The 21,079-nt window shown below is 52.6% G+C and overlaps 1 protein-coding gene across 6 annotated transcripts; it reads left to right on the top strand.

The window, feature by feature from the left end:
• Window positions 1–983: 983 nt before the first annotated feature.
• Window positions 984–18,545, top strand: FOXRED2 (FAD dependent oxidoreductase domain containing 2). Of its 6 annotated transcripts, XR_011502609.1 has the most exons (11): window positions 992–1,096; window positions 1,756–2,304; window positions 3,967–4,218; window positions 4,369–4,632; window positions 5,535–5,701; window positions 6,782–6,947; window positions 8,253–8,494; window positions 9,680–9,850; window positions 13,164–13,349; window positions 13,479–13,655; window positions 17,114–17,604. XR_011502609.1 is itself a non-coding variant. In XM_070506943.1 (10 exons), the coding sequence occupies exons 2-10, from the start codon at window positions 1,757–1,759 to the stop codon at window positions 17,173–17,175; spliced, it is 2,058 nt and encodes a 685-aa protein (XP_070363044.1). In that variant the 5' UTR covers window positions 984–1,096; window position 1,756; the 3' UTR covers window positions 17,176–18,500. The 6 variants fall into 6 exon arrangements, 5 of the variants coding, with proteins under 5 accessions (XP_070363044.1, XP_070363043.1, XP_070363042.1 ...); XM_070506943.1 differs by lacking the exon at window positions 13,479–13,655 and having other exon boundaries at window positions 984–1,096; window positions 17,114–18,500; XM_070506942.1 differs by lacking the exon at window positions 13,479–13,655 and having other exon boundaries at window positions 13,164–13,361; window positions 17,114–18,500.
• The last annotated feature ends 2,534 nt before the right edge of the window (window positions 18,546–21,079 follow it).

The raw sequence follows: 21,079 nt of genomic DNA on the forward strand, positions 1-21,079 counted from the left end.
AGGTTTTTCTAGAGAGGTCTCCGCAGTGATTTTTAATGAAAAGAAGCTCCAGGCATGCAAAGCTGGCATAGAGTTTCCACACTAGGTATGGCTGCCTTCCCATGCGAGCACTCAGCCACAACTCACTGGACTACTTACTGCCCCTGGAAGGTTCCTGTACTTCCCTCATAAGTGCATATATTCTGCCCATGTACACTTCACGCGGGGTCCACAGTCTGTCTCTGGGATGCCAGCCTCGGTCATCCAGTTCACTTGAATGGCAGTTCAGGATCACCCTCCTGCCACTCCGTGTCCCCTCTGTTTCAGCTACACCATTGCTGCGCATTAGCAATGGATTTATGTTTGTGCCTTTACACTGGCCTATCATAGGCCACTTTGTTTACACTATGACCAAGCACACAAAACATGATTCATGAATGAATAAAAAATGTTTGGAAAGACCTCATAATTTGGAGTGAAAATGCGGGGTTTTAATTCCAGGCTCCACTTGCCTGTGTTATCTTAAACAAATCACCCCTAAACTCCATTTAGCCAGTGGCTACCGAACGTTGGAAACAAACTCGTTGCCTACCTCTCCTGGTTGGTGGAAGATCAAGTCAGTTATGTATATTAATTAGTAAGCAATACACTGAACCACTGGAGCAAACGCTTGTTCGCTGGTTTACCTGTCCTGTCTTCACCAACCTGGTTTCCAGTCCCCAAAAATCTGGGTAGCCAATAAGCCTTTGGCTCCATTAATGGTGAAGTGTAAAGCCGGGATTATCTCCAAAGATCATCTGCTCCCGTGCCTCACTGACACGTGGAGAAGCACAGCTTTAAAACCAAAGCCCCGCGCCCCACAACGGTCCCGGCCCCGGCCCCGCCACCAGCCGCCGGCGCGCGCCTGCCGCTGGGGCGGACTCGGCACGTGGCGCTCTCCCGCGCCCGGGCGCCCACAGCCCGCCCAGCCGTCCCGGCATGCCGCGCGCCGCACACGTGACCCCGCCCCCTGCCATTGGCCGGACGGGGGGGCGGGCCGCCGCTGTGGCGCGAGCCGGCCGAGCGCGGCCTCACTCGGCTTCACTCGGCGGCGGGCTGCCTCCGGAGCTGCTGGGAGGTTCGGGCTCCGTGCGGGGGGGCGGGCCGGCGGGCCGGCGGGCCGGCGGGCCGGCGGGCCGGGGGGCGGGCGCTGCGGCCGTGGGCGCCGCGCACGCGCGGGGAGCAGCCTCGGAGAGCGCGCGCCGGCGGGGGGCGGCCCCGCGCGTGGCGGCAGATGTGCTGGGGCATCCCTGTCACGTGACCGCAGAGGCCAGCGCCCAGGCGCCTACCTGGCGGGGGGCGGAGCCCATGCAAGCCACACCTCCTCCAGGCTAGAGCCGGGGCGGGGGGGGGGGGGGGGGGGTGGGTGTGACCAAAGAGACAGGCCCCTCGAGGCTGTAGGCAGGGCGTTGGAGAGGTGTTAGGGGAAAATTGGGGGAGTGCCCACCCTCTTACTACCATGGTAAATAGAAGGGGCCTGGCGCCTGTGGGAACCGAGGCCCTGAGGAGATGGAGGGGTTCAGGATTCCTGGGGGGAGCCCCAGATCCGAGCTTGAAACGATGGAGTCGGGGCCAATGAGCCGAGAGGGGTTTGGGTCCTGGTCCTGGCTTTGCCCCAAATAGCAGTGAGCGCTCAAGCAAGCCCCTGCCTCTTTCTGGGCCCCGTTCGTCACGCATCCCCCCGGGCGTCGAGGGGCCCTCCGTGGTCCGAGCCCTCACCCCTGTGGTCTGCCGCAGGATGGGCCTCTCCGCCGCAGCCCCGCTGTGGGGCCCCCCGGGGCTGCTCCTGACCATCGCCCTGCACCCGGCTCTCTCCCTGCGCCCCGCCAAGGCCTCGGCGCCGCCGCACCGGGACTACTGCGTCCTGGGCGCCGGGCCCGCGGGCCTGCAGATGGCCTACTTCCTGCAGCGGGCCGGGAGGGACTACGCGGTGTTCGAACGCGCCCCGGAGCCCGGCAGCTTCTTCACGCGCTACCCCCGGCACCGCAAGCTCATCAGCATCAACAAGCGGTACACGGGCAAGGTCAACGCCGAGTTCAACCTCCGCCACGACTGGAACTCTCTGCTCAGCCACGACCCGCGGCTGCTCTTCAGACACTACTCCCGCGCCTACTTCCCCGACGCCGGCGACATGGTGCGCTACCTGCGCGACTTCGCAGACAGGCTGCGGCTCCACGTGCTGTACAACACAACCATTGCCCACGTCACTCTGGACAAGGATCCGCGGGCCTGGAATGGCCATTACTTCATCCTGACCGACCAGAAAGGCCAGGCATACCGGTGCAGGTAAGGGACCGGGTCGCAGAGAGGAACTGACACCCATGGTTGGCTGGTAGGTGTGGGAGGAATGGGAGAATAGGGGCATTTCTGCCACTCCCTGCTCCTGCTGAAATTCACTGCTAAGAGGTTCAGCTCAGCCATCATTTGCCAAATATGTTTTGAAAAACAAATTGTGATCTACTATGTTTGGAAAATACTAACCAATTCTTTCCTCCATAATTTGTCTTTAATATCTGCAAATTCACAGTGACACTCCACCATTGAGTTTTCAGCATTGTCTAAGCTTATGTACCCACAAAACCCTTTTCACGGGGTATCTCCTAAACTAGTGTTCCCCAAAATACTTTCTGGGAAGTGCTGGGTCAAATGTCCAGCATTCGACGGGCTCAGCAGGATGTCAGAACTGAACAGGTGTGGAGGCCCAGCAGACACTGCCTCCAGCATTCAGTTTTAGCTTGCTTTGGCTTGGGAGAAAGCTTAATATCCTGTAGACAAGCCAAACTCAGACTCACGTGCTCAGCAGCACTCATTCAAGCCTCACAAGGACCCCATGGGGGAGGCTCTCTGATCCCCATTTTACGGATGAAGAATTGAGACCCAGGGCGGTTGAGGAACTGGTGCTGTCATGGTAGAGGTGCAATCTGAGCTCTTATCTTCCTGCCCCAAAGCCTGTGTTCTTTCCGCAGCACTGGTCGGCCTCTCCCTTCGGGGCCATGAGCCTAGCACCTGGCTCCAGGCAGGTGTTCACACAGCGTTCATCTTCTCATGCCCTTTGCCAGAGGCCCAGTCTTGCTCCTGGCTTGTTACAGCCCAGGGAAAGAGGGTTGTGCCCATTTGGACCCCCGCATTTTAGGGAGCCATGCTCAGCATGGGGGGGTCAGATATGAGCAGAGTGGACAAAGGTCAGAAAACAGGGAGCGCTAGGGGCTGCGCGTGCCCCTCCTCCAGGCCACCCGGTTCTGGTTTTGAAACCAGCCTGTGATCAAACCATTCTGCAGGCCGGCAGGGCCCAGGTCCCCGGCTGCCCACCACTGCAATCCCCACCGAGATGGAGAGCGGGACTTTGGAGTCGGGCTGCTCCGTGGTCAGATGCTGGCTCTGCCGTCCTAGAGCTTCGGAGGCCGTGGGCCCGCAAGGCCTGTGTCTCACCTGGAAAGCAGGCTTGGGGTTGCTCTGAGCAGGAGGGGGATGCATCGAACACTTAGTACCAGGCCTGGTACAGAAGTACTGCCCTGCGGATGCTGCATCTGCCAGCCACGTCAGAGAGGGGAAGCGGAACACCCAGTTTCATTTTCATCACTGGGGGTGACACTTGGTCTGACTGCTGTGTTCAGAATTAGGGGAATTATTCCATTTCTCATGGTGTCTCCCTCTCCTCAGAGAGTAAAATTCATCCTCATGTCTAGGATACTCCCAGGAAGGCGTAAAGAAAACTATACCCACTGGAGCGAGCTCAGCCAGGGGCTCGGCCAGGTCTCTCCAAGACATTGGGGTAGGTCAGGGGACGGATGAACGAAGGAAGGAAGGAAGGAAGATCCTGTTTTCTTTTAGGAGCCAGCAGTCTGGGTGAGGCAGGCAAGCCAGGCAGGCAGGTCCAAAGAATGATATTCCCCCAGTGGTCTTAGAGCTCGGAGCCTAAGCCATCTTCCCTCTGTCCCCCACCTGCAGTGTCCTTCTTGTAGCCACCGGGTTGTCAGTCCCCAACCAAGTCGACTTCCCTGGCTCCGAATATGCAGAGGGTTACGAGTCTGTGTCCGTGGACCCCATGGACTTTGTGGGTCAGAATGTGCTGATCCTGGGCCGTGGGAACTCGGCCTTTGAGACAGCAGAGAACATCTTTGACGTCACCAACTTTATCCACATGCTGAGCCGCTCCCGGGTCCGGCTCTCTTGGGCCACTCACTACGTTGGAGACCTCAGGTATGCTACACAGCTGCTTGTGTGTTCTGTACCACCAGCCCCCTCGAAAGCCTTTCCCGACCCCCACTGGACCAGCCATCCCTTCGTCCGAGTCTCCTTGCACCCTGTACAGACTCCTTTCTCTCCCCTGGCATTTCCCTTGGCCCCCAGGGCCATCAACAACGGCCTGCTGGACACCTACCAACTGAAGTCCCTGGACGGGTTGCTCGAGTCCGACCTGACCAATCTGGCCCTCGTGAAGGACCGCGAGGGCAGGTTCCACGTCACCCTGAAATATCTCCTGGAGGAAACCAACCAGACTGCCGACGCCATCACCCTCCCCCAGGATGACAATGACAACTTTGCCATGCGCGATGCCTACGACCGGGTCATCCGCTGCCTGGGCTGGAACTTCGACTTCTCCATTTTCAACAAGTGAGTCCCAACGCGGGAGGAACTGGGTCCCTTAGCAAACCCCGTCTGACGCCTCCCTGGGGGAACAGAGTCACCGGTCCAGCAGGGCCAGCAACAGGGCTTTCTGCACTGCCCCCTCAGAACAGGTGTGGCTGCTGCCTGGTTTCCCACCCAGGACATGAGCTCTCTGTCCACTGGGGGCCCCAAGTGGCCCTGTGGCCCTCCGTCCTAGAGGAGCAGAAGCGGCGGGTCCCCTCTGCTTGGCGGTCCTGCAGCACAGATGGGAGAGCGAGCTCAGACAGCATAAGGAGGTGCATTTGCTGAAGGGCAGTGTAGCATAGTGGCTAAGAGTATGGGCTCCGGGTGAGTGACTTCACCACACTGCACCCCAGTTCCTTCATCACTAAAGTGGGGATCAGAGTTTCTTTCTCATAGGGCTGTCGTGAAGACTGTATAGGAATGTGCTTGGCAGATACTATATGCTCAATAAAACGTTAGCTGCTAAAATTATTTACACTTGTACTTTGAGAACTGCTTTGTGGCTCCTCATCTTTAGACTTGCGGCCCCAGTAGAGAATCCCTCCAGCCTCTCGCTTTCCTTCTGGCCAAGACACGGGCAGACAAAGAGAAACTGGAGGCCCGTCCCGGCCCCTCCTTTCCCATCAGGTCCAACAGAGCTCAGTCTTAGCCCAGAGCCCAGCCTCGAGGCAGGCTTGAATCCTGGCTCTGTCCCTGGCCCACCACATCTTCCACCTGAGCCTCAGTTCCTCCATCTGTTAGATGGAGATGATCACCCCGCCTCCCAGGGCCGTGGGCGTGGTTTAAATGCGAAAAGGGCTATAAGCACTTAACCCAGTGCCAGGCCTGTAATCAGTGTTTCATACACAGCAGCAATTTGTATTAACAACCCTTTCCACTCATAGGTCCCTCAGACTCTCTTCTGGGGGTGAGTTCAGCAAGAAGTACCCGCTGGTCAAAGCCAGCTATGAGTCCAAAGGAAGCCGGGGTCTCTTTGTCCTGGGCACCGCCAGCCACTCTGTGGATTACCGCAAATCTGCTGGGGGCTTCATCCATGGATTCCGGTACACAGGTGAGCCCGGCTGAGAGGGCCGCTGAGCCCCAGACGGAGCAAGCACCCAGAGCCTGTAAACGCACTCCTGATTTCCAGCAGCATTAAAGGGAATTGCTTATCAGTAATCGATTGTCATAAATCCTTGTCTGGGCCAGATGGCAACAGGTTTTCACGGTCTGAGGATATATCTAGAAAAGTATCAGATAAGGTGTAAAAGGACGCACACCTCGGGGTGGCGGGTTCTATGCTTAAGTCCTGTGCGAGTGAAGCACCATGCGTTGGCAAGAACTTGGAGCTTGCGCAGTGCTAACCTGAGGTCCTCCCCAGTGGGCGGCTTAGAGGGGAGGCTTCACAACCCCTGCAAGCCTCTGTGGGACATCCCTGACATCAGAGATGTAGACGAGGTGAACTCTCCACCCTCGGGGGGCATGGTGAGGACTAAAGAAAACAGTACCCGGGGACCGCGCAGCTGGGAAGCATCACACACATGTACACACACACAGACTCCTTGGGTACGAACAAATTTCAATAAAAGTTGCAATTGGATTATATCAGTTCTTTTTCAAAACGCTAGCTGCTGAGCGTATAAATTTCCTGCACTCTGGGTAGCTCATTGGGTTGTTGGATGGGTGCTTGACTGCAGTCACAGGTTTTCCCTACGGGAGTCTGATAGACACAGGGACTGTGAGAAGCGGCGAGGTTTCAGCGGAAGGCTCTGTGTCTGGTTTTGCCATCCCACGTGTGGGGTGATAGTGGTGGGACTTCCGTATGCAGATGGCCCAAAGCAGGGGTGGGCCAACTGGCCTGGGGACCAAACCCAGCCCCACCCATTCATTTAGCCATCCTCTATGGCTGCCTTCGCACCAGAGGCAGAACTGAGTGGTGCAACAGAGACTGTGTGGTCTGCAAAGCCAAAAATATTGCCCATCTGGCCCTTTAAAGAAAATATTTGCTGACCCTGCTCTAAAGGCATCTTGGAGCCAAGCATACAGGTGTGTGTTGAGTTCAGAGAAGTTGATGAGGACTGGACATCCCTCCTGGTGATGGAAGGTAAGATCTTAAGTGCGGCATGCTGTTTCTTCCCTCTGCCCATTTCAGTGCGCGCTGTTCACCGGCTACTGGAGCATCGCCACCACGGCGTCCCCTGGCCCTCCACTGAGCACCCTATCACGCAGCTGACCAGCTCCATCGTCCGGCGCGTGAACGAGGCTTCTGGGCTCTACCAGATGTTTACTGTGCTGGCCGATGTCGTCCTGCTGAAGGAGTGAGTAGCCCCTGCCCCCCGGCTCTCCCCTCCGCCCTGCCTCACCGCTCACCCTGCCAGAGCGCTTCCCTTCCTGTTCCAGGTGAGGAATAGCCCAGTGGTTCCTTGCTGAGGTGGAGCCTGCATGGGGCCGGGGTATCTATTCTGGGGAAAAGTCAGTGAAAGCAACACGACAAGCTCTACAGACAGACAGACAGACGTGGGTGTGAATCTCTACCTGTGTAACTTGGGGCAAGTTGCTTAGCCTCTCTGAGCCTTTCTCTGATCTGCAAAATAGAGATAATAATACCTACCTGGCAAGACTGTGGGAAGGAAAGCATTTGGCACCACACAGATAAGTAGTAAACTGCAAGGAGGAGAGGTACCACCGTGTGGGTATAAGAGTGACCTCGGGCCAGGACCAGGTTGGCTCCTTCTCGATCAAGTGATAATCAGCAGATCACAGAGGACACTTCCTGAGAGGGAAATGGTGGAGAGCAGTGGGGAGAAGGGCTGGGGGGTAGGGAGGAGGGCCTCAAAGGACAAGTGGCCAGTGAGGAGCAGAGGAAGAACCCTCAGTCAGAGGGAACAGCCAGGGGAGCAGCACCCCATGCTCGAGGCATGCAGGAGATCCAGCAGTGCTCAGCTGTAAATCTCGTCAGCTCTACCTGCGGATTATGCCTAGAATCTGACCGCCTCTCACCAGCTCCGCTGCTGCCACCCCAGTCCGGACCACCAGCGTCTCTCCCTGCACCAATGCAGCAGCCTCCCACCTTTGCCCCTGTGGTCTGCTGTCAACACGGTGGCAGGAGTGGTCCTTTTAAAACTTGAGTCGCACGGATTCATCTCTGCTCAGTACTCTCCAGGGACCAGTCAAGGGAACCCCAGAGTTCCCATCCTGGCACACACAAGCCCTCTTTGACCTGCCCCTGAGGACCCCCCGACCCCTTCTCTTGCCCCTCCCCCTTGACTCCCCTCCAGCCACACTGGCCTTCTTCCTGTCCTTTGCGGACACCGAGGCATTCACTCCCTCCTGGGGCTTTTCCATTACGTTCTCACAGCTGGCTCGCCCTTTCCCCGGGTAGCGGTTTCAGGTTGCGCCAGGTTTTCTGCAGTCTACCCCGTGTGTAAGTCAGGCCTCAGCTGTCACGTGATATGAAAGCGCGCTGTATGGGGCTGCTCAGAGTCTGCACGCTGTTTGATTGTCAGTTGGTTGGAGGGAAACACACACACGTGCACGCGCACACACAGGCACACGCTTGTCAGCTCTGCCGAAGCAGAGGGTCTGGCGTTGCCCCCACCTGCACACGTGGCCGTTATCCCCAGGGGTGCCACAGCGTTTGAGTACCTGGAGGAGTTCCCCATGCAGATGCTGGCCCAGCTGGAGACGATCACGGGACGGAGCGCCAAGCACGGGCTCTTCGTCATCAACATGGAATATGGCAGAAATTTCTCTGGACCCGACAAGGATGTCTTCTTCTATGACCGGTCTGTGGGGCACATAGAAGACGCCTGGCAGTCTAACTTCCTCCACCCCGTCATCTACTACTACAGGCACCTCCCCACCGGTGAGCTGGCTCCCTGCCGTCCCCCGCGCATGTGCTTTCTTGAGGTGGGCTCTCCCCGGACCCCACTGTCTGTCGAGTTGTCACTGTTAACCCCTCACGCAGCACTCTCAGCTGACGGAGAAGGACCCCTGGGGGATCTGCCCAGAGACCAAATGGGGCAGGAGGTCCAAGAATGATAAATGGTATTCTCAGATTCTGGTGCATACGGTGACCCAGGCAGGCCACACAGGGAGCGTTGTAATCTCCTCCTCCAGGCACCATGTAGTAAGAGGGCCACTGTCATGCTGTAGCGTCTCCAAAGGAGGCTGACCATGGAGCGGGGAGGGAGGACCTGGAGACTGACTGTTAGAAGGAACTGGAACTGGTTAACCCAGGAGCGTGACAGTAAAGAGTACAGAAAAGCTGGACAGGGCTCCCAGCTGTCCTTTCCTCACTGTGTGACCCTGGACCATTACCTAACCTCTAGCCTCAGCTTCCTCATCTGTAAAATGGGGATAACAACAGTGCCTTCCTTGTAGGATTGTAGGAGCATAAATGAGATAACACAGGATGCCAGCACGGGGCCTGGCACAGAATAGCTACCGCAGAGGAACTGCCTGGAGAGCATGACTCCTGCTTCAGAATTTGCAGGGCTGTCACTGGGACGAGGAGGATCTAGAAAAAGGCAGAGGTGCTGTCAACAGGAGTGACAGGAATGCAGGTTTATATTCAACATAAGGAGCAACTAATAGGGAAAGCTGCCCAACAGTGGGATGGGTTGCCCCTGGAGCCGAGTTCCCCAGTACAGGGATGGTCAAGCCATGGCTTGTGACGGGGATGCCACAAAGGCAGTCCACACCAGGTGGGAAGCTGAATACATGAGTTCTAAGACCCCTTTCGATGCAGGAAGTCTCTCCACAGAAAGGCCACTGTTGAAGCAGCCAAAGTAGACATTGGTCCACATGAGTCTTAGAAAAATACCAGGTCCAAGTGATTAGTCTCAGTTCTGCCCTCTGATGCCACTAGGGACAAGTCTAGTCTAGTCTTTCCTCCTCATGCCAACCTTCCAGACATTTGGAGATGGCTGTGGAACAAACTGACCGCGGCCCAGCGCAGGGGTGTATCAGGAAAGCCGAGCTGGAGGGAGGGAGGCATGTAGGATGTCGGGAGCCGTTCGGCTCTGACGCGGCTCGCTCCTCCCCACAGAGCAGGAGGTGAGGTTCCGCCCCGCAGACTGGCCCCTGCCTCGGCCCACAGCCATCCACCACATCGTGGAGGATTTCCTGACAGACTGGACGGCCCCAGTGGGGCACATTCTACCTCTGAGGCGCTTCCTGGAGAACTGCTTAGACACCGATTTGCGAAGCTTCTATGCAGGTAACCTAAGTTCCCAGGACAAAGAGGTTGAAAAAAGACCAGATAGACCCACGCCCTGTGGGGTTTCAGGACTTGCATCTAGAATCCCAAACCTTCCATTTCCTACAATGTGGTAGACTAGCTATTCACAGAAACCCCTCCCAGGACAGCACACCTGACAACGCCGAATAAAATGTCTTTTTTAAAGAACCAGCAGGAAAATAAAAGAACTCTCCAGAGGCCAAATACTAAGAAAGGCACAAACCCATTGCTAGATGAGGAATACCTGCTGATGGTCAGTAGCCTAGAGCCTGGGTAACCTCCCGCACTTAGGTATGGGAAGGTGAGGCTGGAGCAGGTTGCGGGGGGGAGGTGGGGCTGGAACAGGTCGGGGGGGAAGGTGGGGCTGGAACAGGTTGCAGGGGAGAGGTGGGGCTGGAACAGGTCGGCGGGGGAAGGTGGGGCTAGAACAGGTGGGGGAAGATGGGGCTGGAATAGGTTGGGGGTGAAGGTGGGGCTGGAACAGGTTGCAGGGGAGGTGGGGCTGGAGCAGGTGGGGGGGAAGGTGGGGCTGGAACAGGTCAGGGGCAGAAGGTGGGGCTGGAACAGGTTGCGGGGGAGAGGTGGGGCTGGAACAGGTCGGCGGGGGAAGGTGGGGCTAGAACAGGTGGGGGAAGATGGGGCTGGAATAGGTTGGGGGTGGAGGTGGGGCTGGAACAGGTTGCGGGGGAGGTGGGGCTGGAGCAGGTGGGGGGGAAGGTGGGGCTGGAACAGGTCAGGGGGGGAAGGTGGGGCTGGAACAGGTTGCGGGGGAGAGGTGGGGCTGGAACAGGTCAGGGGCGGAAGATGGGGCTGGAACAGGTTGGGGGTGAAGGTGGGGCTGGAGGGGGTTGTGGGGGGAGGTGGGGCTGGAGCAGGTTGGGGGGAGGTGGGGCTGGAGCAGATCAGGGGGAAGGTGGGGCTGGAACAGGTTGTCGGGGGGAAGGTGGGACATCTGCTTAGAGACTTTCAAATACGCTTGGACTTCAGTGGGTAAAGTAGGAAGCAAAAAACACTCCCAAGAGAGAACTGGTGGAGATGCATGCTTTTTGGCTCCGGGTCAAGTGGGAAAATCTCCCCTGAGAATTTCCATCCACTAGGCCTCACTCATGTGAGTTTGGGGCCAAACCTCACACTGTCATGGTGGTGCAAAAATCATAGAAATAAATGCAAATCGTCTGTAAAGAAACATACTTTAAAACTAGGCCTTAAAGAATTCCCACAGATAAAAATTCCAACTAACATGAAGTCTGAAGCAAAAATCACTTAACACTCAAGGACACTAACCTCCATGAGGGAGTGTCAGCAGAAACAACAGACTGGATCAAACCAAAGAGCTGCGGGAATTGGAATGGTGAGGTAGAGGGTCTAATGTCTGTCTGAAATACATGTATCGAAAACATAATTGACTGGGCAATTTTGAGAAAGATCCAAATAAAACTTCTGGAAATGGAAAAATAAATTTGTAATTGGAAACTTAACATAAAGGTATAGTAGCACATTAGACAGAGATGAAGAGAGAATTGGTGAACTGGAAGATGCTTCTGACAGCCAAACTCGACAAGGAAAGTGGGGAGAGAAGTCTAGTGATGGAGAGAGAGAATTGATTGAAACAAGGAAGATTTTTATCTGTTTTTTTTAACCCGCTGAATGCCTGGGACACCCACTCTTCACTTTTCAGCAAACATCTGTTGAACACCAGTTGATATCAGGCACTATTCATCTCGAATCAGGTTAGAGACAGTCCCTGGCCTACAGGTCAGAGAGGAAGGGTCCTTGTTTCATCCCCACATGACATCCTCAGTCCACTTTGAAATAAAAATGCATATATTAAGGAGATGGCTTAAAACAATAGTTTAAGTTAATAGTCTAAACATACGTAGATGCTCAAACAGAGGTAATTCATAGAGCAGAGGTCAGCAACTTTGAAGTACCAGCACTCTGCAAACTCAAGTTTCACCATACGCTTACACACGAAATGACGTCCTACAGGTCTAGAGACCTCAGCTGCAAGTCACTGCCTGTCTTGAAGGTTTCAGGAGTACAGCAGTGATGCCCATGCCCGTTAGGGAGCATGCTGCCACCCTGAGTTGTGGCTCCCACCAGTACATCGTCACTGGCCCTCTAGCCTTCTGGCTCCTGCTCCCTAGATACTACTCAACAGGACAAGCCACTAAGCATTGCTGCCTGGAGCTGGGAAGAGAAGAGTCCTTGTGGCAGAGGGCCAGCTGGCAGAGGGCGGGCTTTCCCTCCGCCCCCTTCACGGATATGCAGCTGCTAGTTCTGGCCCAGATTCTGCTGGGCTTCTCTGCCCCCCGGCCCCTGCAGAAGGGCTGATGTCATCAGAGGTGGTGCTTGCCAAAAGGCCACCTTGCTGCCCCCTCTGCTGTCCTGCCTCCGCATCTGCTGTCTTCCCTGCCCAGAGGATTGTCAAAGCCTTTTCTGCCAGGGGCGCTCCATGCAGTAAGTCAGAAAAAAAAGTAGGGAATAATGTGGTGCAGCACCTTACAGCCTCTTCACAGCATCCTTTGTAATATGCCCCGTTTTCCCCTGACACAAAGGACTCAAGACAGTTTTCTGACCCTCACTCTATCTTCCCATCCTGTCTCTAAATCCCTCAGAAGGCTGAGCCCATATCTGTTCCATCCTTTCTATTTTTTGAATCAAAGTTATTTATGTACTTGGCTAAAAGACTTTTTTCCCACTTCTATTTTCACTCCGCAGAAGGAACTGCTTCTAGCTCTTCCTGTTGTTTCTTCATATTTCTAAGTAATAAGTATCCACACTGTTTCCTGATCCATCAGATCTGACCTAGCACCCACTTTCTGCCGTGGCAGAGGTGAGGGTTTTCCACTTGTATCTTTGTATCCCGAACAGTGCTTTACACACAGTATTTGCAACACAGGTATTGTTGAGGGAATAAATCTCTGCAGGCAGCTCTGAGCTCAAAATGGGACTGACCACTGAGCTTCTGCCCCCACCCCCCCACTGCCACCCGCCCTGGGCCAGCTTCCAGAGAGAAGGGCTGCTCCTGAGCGGCTGGCCCCTTGCAGAGCACCATGCTAGGCCTCAATCTCTGGGGGCTGAGTTGTTTCTGTGGTTCTTCCAAACCGTGAGGGCAGCCTCCTATTCTCGCAACCTTAGGGAGGGACGAGATCCATGGCTACTCGGGTCAGACATGAGATACCCAGAAAAATCAGCCCCCAGGCTCAAGGAATGGAGGCCCCCAGGGTGCCTCCCGCACCTCTGCCCACCCCTCAGCGTGGCTCGTTTGTCCCCTTTTGCTTTTGTATAGAGTCCTGTTTCCTGTTCGCCCTAACGCGCCAGAAGCAGCCGCCCTTTTGCCGGCAGGGGTACCTGAGAATGCAGGGGCTTGTGGGCAACGAGCGCCTTCGTCAGCATGGAGTAGAGAGCGGGCTCCTGCGGGACTATGCCGCTGTGGGCAAGCACCGGAAGGACAGCACCCGGCAGCCTAGAGACCGTGAGCCAACAGGTCACCCCCGGGCCCCAGAGCCTCCAGCCCAGGCCTTCAACCATGACAAGGAGGAACTCTGATGGCCAGGCCTCTCTCCCACCCACCCCCACAGTCAGCTCTCCTCTTTCTCCACAGCCCCAGGCTCCCACCGACGTGTGATTGCCAAAGACCACTCAGATCATTGCAGGGACTGCACCAAAGCCACACAGAGGGCACGTATGGGCTGAAGGGCGGCCATGCGGTGGTCTCCTCCTGTCCTTCGCTCCGTTGGGGCGGAGGATGCGGGGTCCAGAGAAGGGCCTCCTCTGCCAGGTGGGAGCTGCCTTCCACAGCTGGGCTTGTCTTCACTGAGCTGTCACTGAGCACCAGGCTGGCCTCAGTTCTGTCCCCATCAAGTACCCAGTAGTTCGTTTTTCTTCTGGTCTGCTCCTCAGATGGGCCTGGATCCCACCCACCCGTGGAGCATTTCACAGGTGAAATCCATCCTCATCTTCATAAGGGTTTGGCAGACACTTCACAACAAAAGCTCTAATATCCTCGACTGTGGAGGACAGGTGGGCCTGTTGCCCCCAGATGAAGACACCAGCTCAGCGAGCTTAGGTGATTCCCAGGGTCCCAGCCAGGAGTCCCTGTCTGGGTAGCGCGAAAGCCTGTTCCACCTCGCCACACTGCCTCTTCCCGCCCCATCTGTTTCAGAACCCTGGGGGGCCAGCCTGGCTTGTCGTCATAGGTCCAGTGGGCTGTCATCAGGCAGAGGTCGGACAGCTCCCTGCAAAGGCATCTTGTCTAAGCAGGTTTCTCTGAGCAGCTGAACTCAGAGCTGCTCTCTCCCCGCCTGCGCTCCCTGGCTGTCTTCAGCCTCTGTGTTCTGCTCTTCCATCCTCCCCCAGCCCCCAGCACCCTGCACGCCGCCTTGCCTCTGGTCTGCCCGATCAAGTTTTGTAAAACTGTCACCATGCTGTCTTTCAGTGGGGATTCTTTCGGAGGTGATTCCCCCCGCTGCTCTGCTCGCACAGCGCCCAGCTCAGCATGTGCATTCACAAATGCATTTGAATGAGAACGACGATCACTTTAGTTTCCAGTTCCTTAGCTCTTCGGGCTCTTCTTCGTTGTCCTTCCTCCCCAGAAACCTGCTCCCTTCTTACTCTGCCATCAGCATTTTGGTCCCATTTATGAGGAAGCCATGGGAAAACATTTGTACATAAAACAATCATGAGGATTTTTCCCAGCCCGGGATCATAGGTTTCTCAGGGGCTCTTACTCGTCCTTCATGGATCCACTCAGAATTCAAGGGACATCGGTTTTCTGGATCCACAGCCCTTTTCTGGGAACATCTTCTTCGTCTCTTGGCGAGGTCCCGAACCCCTTACCCACCTCTCCCTCCAGGCATTTGCAGAGTTACCAGCAATGAAACTCCAGCAGCCTTAGCCTGTGGGGTAGGAAGTGTTTGTTTACCCCCTGACAATACTTGGCATAATTTGCACAGGGCTGAAACTTCTAAATTAAGGGACTCTCCCCAACCCCAGGATGTCAAATTCACCATATTTCATAGAGTACAGGTAAACCAAAATTGGGTTTCATCAGTCCACTCTTCCTTTTCCAAGACCGTTTTAAAAATAAATCTTTTAATTAGGACTGTACCCATAATACCAAATCCTGCTACACACATCTCGCCTACCCAATTCCCGAAGGCTGGCTGAGCCGCTCGTTCCAGTAAAAGTTCGAGGTGCTGTAAAAAATAGTTTACTGACGCCTAAATGTGGCATCTGCTGCTTTTCCTGTCATCTGCCAAATTTTTAATTCCATCAAAATATCAGCCAGCCTTATTTGTGTTTAACGAGACATGATTCCATTCTTGCTCAGCTGACTAGAGATGTCTTCCTTGCTATTCTTTCTGTAAATCAATAGTTGGCTTCCAACAGAGAAGTATTTTCTTTTTTCCTGTGAAGATGGTTGCTGCCTTTGCTGGAGTCCTAGCTAGACCTTGCCCCTTCAAGCAATGCCCCGTCCCCCCCCCGCCTTTTTTGGAAATCCTGGCCCCGAGTGCCTGTTACTTTACACGTCCCGGCTCTGGGGGTTCACTGCCTTCCTGCTGTGTCGTATGAATTCACGTTTTCTACTTCATCTTCTCAGTTCCTTCTTTCTCAACTCTGGACAGCCCATGAGCACATATGATCATTTCCAGCTGGACCAAGTTCCTCTTCTGGCCCAGGCCTGACTTCATTAATTCCTCCTTTTTTTAATATTATAACATTGCTGGTTCAAAGTAGACAAATTGGTGAAATAATAGGAAGAAGTAGCCCTATTCTAAGTAAGAAGGAGGTGATTTTAAAAAGGAATCGCAAACCAGTGGACGAGATTGTGCAGGACCGTGCAATAAATAATGTTGAACCAACTGGTTAGTAATTTGAAGAAAATAAATCTCATTATAGACCCCTATTTCATACAGTAATTCAAAATTAATTCCAGATGAATTTGTCAAAGTCATCTAGAAACTGGAGGTGAAGAGGGGATATTTTAATAAAAGAAAGGACTTGACAAGTTTAGAAGCAACCAGAGTAATTCACCAGAGGTAAAAGTTTAACGTTTCCAGGTATACCCATCTTGCCTGTACCTAAGTAATGTGACTATTTGAAAGAAAATGGTAAAAAATAAAAGGCAAAATAGCATGGACAACAGCAGAATACAATGCACATAAATAAATATCTTTATTAGATAAAGAACTTATTGAAATAAATGAGAAAAATGAAGAATAGTTAAGTAAACTAGAGTATATTCACCCAATGGAATATTATCCAACTCTCAAAAACTGAGAAGTGGTGAAAGACCATGTAATACAAATATATGTGTAATAAAGTTAAGTGAAAAGAAGCAGGATATGAAATTGAAGTTGCAAATACTTGGAACTCTATAAAAATAGAAAACTATATGCAGGGAGAGGTATGGAAAGGAAATATCACAAAATGTCATCGGGGGATGTATTAAGTTTGGGGAGGTCCTTTTTCCCTTTTTCTTCTTTTGTCCAAATTTGTGGTTACACCCTATAGTGAAATAAAATACATCTATTTTTTAAAAATCACCTGTGTTTTTGGAATTTAAAATTGCTGAGGGCATGTGGAGCTGGGGAGCCCTTCCCAGAGGATTACTCTGCCCCTTGGTCTGGGTGGTACCCCTGGTATCATCCCTCCTCCCCAGGCGGGGAGGCCCTGTGCCAAGTGGCCAGGGAGAAGACAAGCTCAGTCTGGAGAAGTGAGTTCTCAGTGGTGTGTACTGCTTTCCTAGAGTCTTTGAACTGGCTGGGCCCAGCACAACAGATGAGACCTCTGGGAGAATCTTCCCTCCCAAGTGACAGAAAATAAAAGATAAAAATCCTCATTTTGTGGAGGCGTCATCTCCAACCCACTATAGAGCCCCAAATTCCTTTTACCTGGTAAAAGTGGGGGTGTACGTAGGGTCTGCCTGGAAATCGACTCACCAAGAATGAATTTGTCTGCTAAGCTAATCATCATTTCTGGTCATTTATTGAGTACCTACTGCATGCCCAGAACTGTGCTGTGGTGGTTTTAAAGTTCTGTCCCCAAATTCTTTGATACTTCTCCCCCAAAGAGGTGGAGCTCAATTCCCCTCCTGTTGGGTGGGGGCTGGACCTAGTGATTCACTTAAAGCAAATATAATACAGCAAAAGCAAGATGTCGTGTTCAAGGTTAGGTTATAAAAGACTGCGGCCTTCATCTCCTAATAGACCGGGCTTTTTCCCCCTCTCTCTGCAGTCCCTCACTCTGCGCGAGGCCATCGACAGATGCTGAAAGGATACCCAGTAGAAGGCCCATGAGTTAAGGAACTAAGACCTAGCAACAGCCATGTGAGGGAGCCTGGAAGCAGATCCCACCCCCGTCCAGCCTTCAGATGACTGCAGCCCTGGCCACCGTCCAGACACAGCCTCATGAGAGACCCCGAGCCAGAACCACCCACCTGAGAGCTCCCCGATTCCTGATCCACAGACACTTTGAGATAGTTTCCTGTTTTAGGCTGCTAAATTTGGGGGGTTATTTGTTATACAGCAATAGATAACTAAATAGCTTACGTAGGTCAATTTCATTCTCACCGCAACCCTAAGTGGTAGACGTCGCTATCCGCACTTTACAGACAAGGAATGTGAGGCTGAGACGATTAGACGGCAAGTCAGTGGTGTGGTTCTTGGAAAACCCCCCTCCTTTGAGCCATCCTCTAAAAATTAAACCATTAAAGTAACCATCTCCTCATCACGGTGCCTATGAGTTTCCTTCATGTGAACATTGGGCGACAAGAAATTAACAGACCGAACCATGCTCAAACCTCGGAAAGTGTGTGGTTCCCACAAAAGGGCAGAGAAGTGCTGAACTGCTGATTACTCAAAAGGTACCCTTGAAAAGAGTCCTAATCCATTCCATCAAACCAGATGTCTGTGATACAGGCAGGGCGGGGTGACTCAAGATGAGAAGGGAGAACCTCGGGGGTCTGGAGCATCAGCGCTCGCCAGGCTTCAGCCTCAGTTAGGATTCTCAGTTCTCTGACCAATGACAACATCATCTGCAAAAGCCCAATTGGATTCTTCCCCCAGAAAAGACACCACAGGCTGCATCATTTCACCACAGATGCTTATTTTTTAAATATGCTTTAAAAATGCTGACTGAGGAAAGGTTTTTGTCAGACTGCAGGCTTTAAAAAAGCATTTAATTCAATCTGGCATGGCAGACGGCATGTAAATCTGCTACAAAGTGAAGTTGATGGGCAAATATATGAGACGCTTTAGCCCAAGTATTTAATCCAAGCGCACCACACAACCAATCCGTCAACGCTGAAATAAAAAATAGCATGCAACATATGAGTTTAAGCAGGAAGGAGGGACCCACAGAATGTCTCGCTGCTTTCTCAGTTCTGCATAAATAAGTGATTTGCCTACTCTTCTGGAGAAAACCTCAAGCTTCGTGAAAATTGCAAAATCTTTCAAAAGTCTGTCACCTGCTTTTTCATTCTTTTTGAGACGTTACCATCTCAGAGCAGTCGCTCAAGTCATCCCAAATAATAAAGTAATTAGATGCAGAAAAGTCCCACCAATAGAACAAAAAGGACAACGCAGTATCTCAGAATTCCTCAGCGTGTTATAATCTGTCATTGTGGTTTAAAAATAAACAAACTACAAAAATGTATGAGATGAGCCCCTTAACGCCAGCCATGTTTATGTTTTGAATAAGTCAGTCTATCAGGAAAAGACAGTGTCTGGAAGCCTCCCCTGGGAGGCACTGTGGTCAATTACAGATGGTCAAAATTCAATGACAACTCCTATGCAGATGTGAGGTCTCTGTCCCCTCCCCTTGAATCAGGTGGCTGCAGGGACGGTTTTGACCAAAAGAACATGGTGGCAGTGATGCCACGCCAATTTCTGGGTTCAGGCCCTAGGAGACTGGCGACTTCCACGACCTCCCTGGGAGCCCAGCCGTCATACTGTGAGGAAGCCCCAGAGGAGAGGAACTGAGGTGCCTGACTGAGCTTCCAGCTGACAGCCAGCACCAACCTGCAGCCACATGTGTGCGCCATCTTGGAAATGGATGGTCCAGGCCCAGTGACCCTCCCCAGCTGACCTCCCCACATGGAGCGGAGATGAGCCGTCACTGCCAAGCCCCACCCAAATTTCATATTTGTGAGCAAAACGATTGTTGTTCTCCTAAGCCACTAAGTTTTGGAGGTTTTTTTCACAGCAATAGATAAGAGGGATAGGCACCATGGGGCAAAATATAAAGGTGGCTTAGTGAAGGTAGACTCGTAAGAACAGGTATAATCTCCATATGAGCAATTGTTCTTAAGCATATGTTTCCCACAACCATAGGGGATAAGAAATGACAGGTACCGCCAAAGCGACATCATTGTTTAAGCAATCAGAGTTTATTTGTGAGGGGAATAAAGTGGGGAAAAGAGGCAGAGACCTACAAATCAGAACTTACAACATCCACACCACAATCAGCCAGGGAAGTCCCAAAAGCTTTACGGCGGGCAGGAGTGCCAATTGTTCAGGTCTGGGGCAGAGTGTCCTCTCCTCAGTGAGACTCCCATTTGGTCTAGACTTGTGGATCCCTTTTATTCTAAGGTTAACCATCTGGGTTCTAACTCGGGCTTTCAGACATTTGGATACTTTGAGTTATTTCTTCTTGTTTCCATGGATGGTATGTTTCTATAGTCCAGTCAGATGCCCACTTGGGTGGCAAGACCAGACAAAGAACATGACACAGGACATGTTCTTATTAACTTCTGCCTTGGGGTCAGGGTTGAAGTGACCATCTTTGGCCCCGAGCCTAGACACATTCTTTCACATAGGGCCCAGGTCCCAGTGTTTTCACTTAGGCCAAACTAAATGGGCCCAGCACAACGTTTATTGATCAGAGTACCCTCCTTCAACATCAAAGACTTCCCAACTTTACCAGAAATCAATTGATCAAGAAGTTATGTGGCAAATGGAAAGATTATTGGACTTGAATAAAAGAGCCCTTAGTGCATGCATGTTTACGATTGGCATTCCTTCCTTTGGAGAACCCACTTCATGTCCACCTGACTCTCTGGGGGCCACCACCACCGGGCAGACACATAACGCAGGCTGGCCAATCGGTGATTGAGCCAGAGTTGTACACGTGACCCAAACAGGACCAAGCAGAGTCTTCCTTATACTCGATACATGCCCAAAGCATGTCTTCTTGTGACTGGTAGTAGCCATCTTTTGAACCACATGGAGAATGAAACCAACATGCTGAGGAAAACAAAACGAGGGATGGAAGGCCCCACAGAGCTCTTCAACGTTATTTGAGCCCCGATCCCATCATGCCTAAACTAGCTGCACCCTTGATCATGCCAGTCTCACATAGTAAGTCCCTGTTCATGAGCTGTCTGAGTTGGTTCTTGACACTTACCACAGAGTCCTGACTTACACAAACTGCAAGGAGGGACAGGGTGGGGACTTCTTGGGGACAGGGTGAAAGGGCTTCCATTCACACACCACCAAAACTGAAGCCGCTTCTCACTTCGTTCTTTTTTTCTCTCTCATTCAACAAACTTTCGCTGAGTGTCTACTATACTCGGGCACAGGGCAAGGTCCTACCTCAATGGATGATGGAGCTCCATAGTAGGTTAAAAGTAACAGTACATTGTCTGTGCTGGGCATGTGGAGGCTAGAATGGAGGAAAGAGAATCAGAACCCCTTTGCTCATGGAGCTGACAGTCCAGTAGAGAAGACAGAGTTTGGGCAAGCAGGAAGTCCTCAGGATGAAGAAAGGAGAGGCTGCTGAGCGGTCACATAAATGCCATGTCCTGGTCTACACTCCTCTATTCCCACTTGCAAGACTGTGATTATAATAAGAAATACATATTTGGTCTTCGTCTTCGTTTCTGGCACAGAGCTCCTAAAAACCCTGGAATTTCCTAAGTGACAAGAGAGATAAAGGTGTCCGTATTACGGGGAAAAAAAAGTTTTCTTTTGTCCTTTGCTCTCACACAGAACACTTCACTTCTGACACTTCTGGTCACCAAATATGTGGAGGTTTTCCCCCACCAAGCAATTCTCCATGACACCAGCTGGTTGTCCTACAATTTAACTCAATTCTGACACTGTCTAGCCAGAGGTAGCATAAGATCCCACAGATTAAGGGCTCAGCCCCACAAGACGGTTCCCACCCACTTCAGACGCCAATCACAAGATCAGGTTTTCACCT

This window comes from Equus asinus, chromosome 4 (assembly GCF_041296235.1).
Source record: "Equus asinus isolate D_3611 breed Donkey chromosome 4, EquAss-T2T_v2, whole genome shotgun sequence".
In the NCBI taxonomy this organism is placed as follows: Eukaryota; Metazoa; Chordata; class Mammalia; order Perissodactyla; family Equidae; genus Equus; species Equus asinus.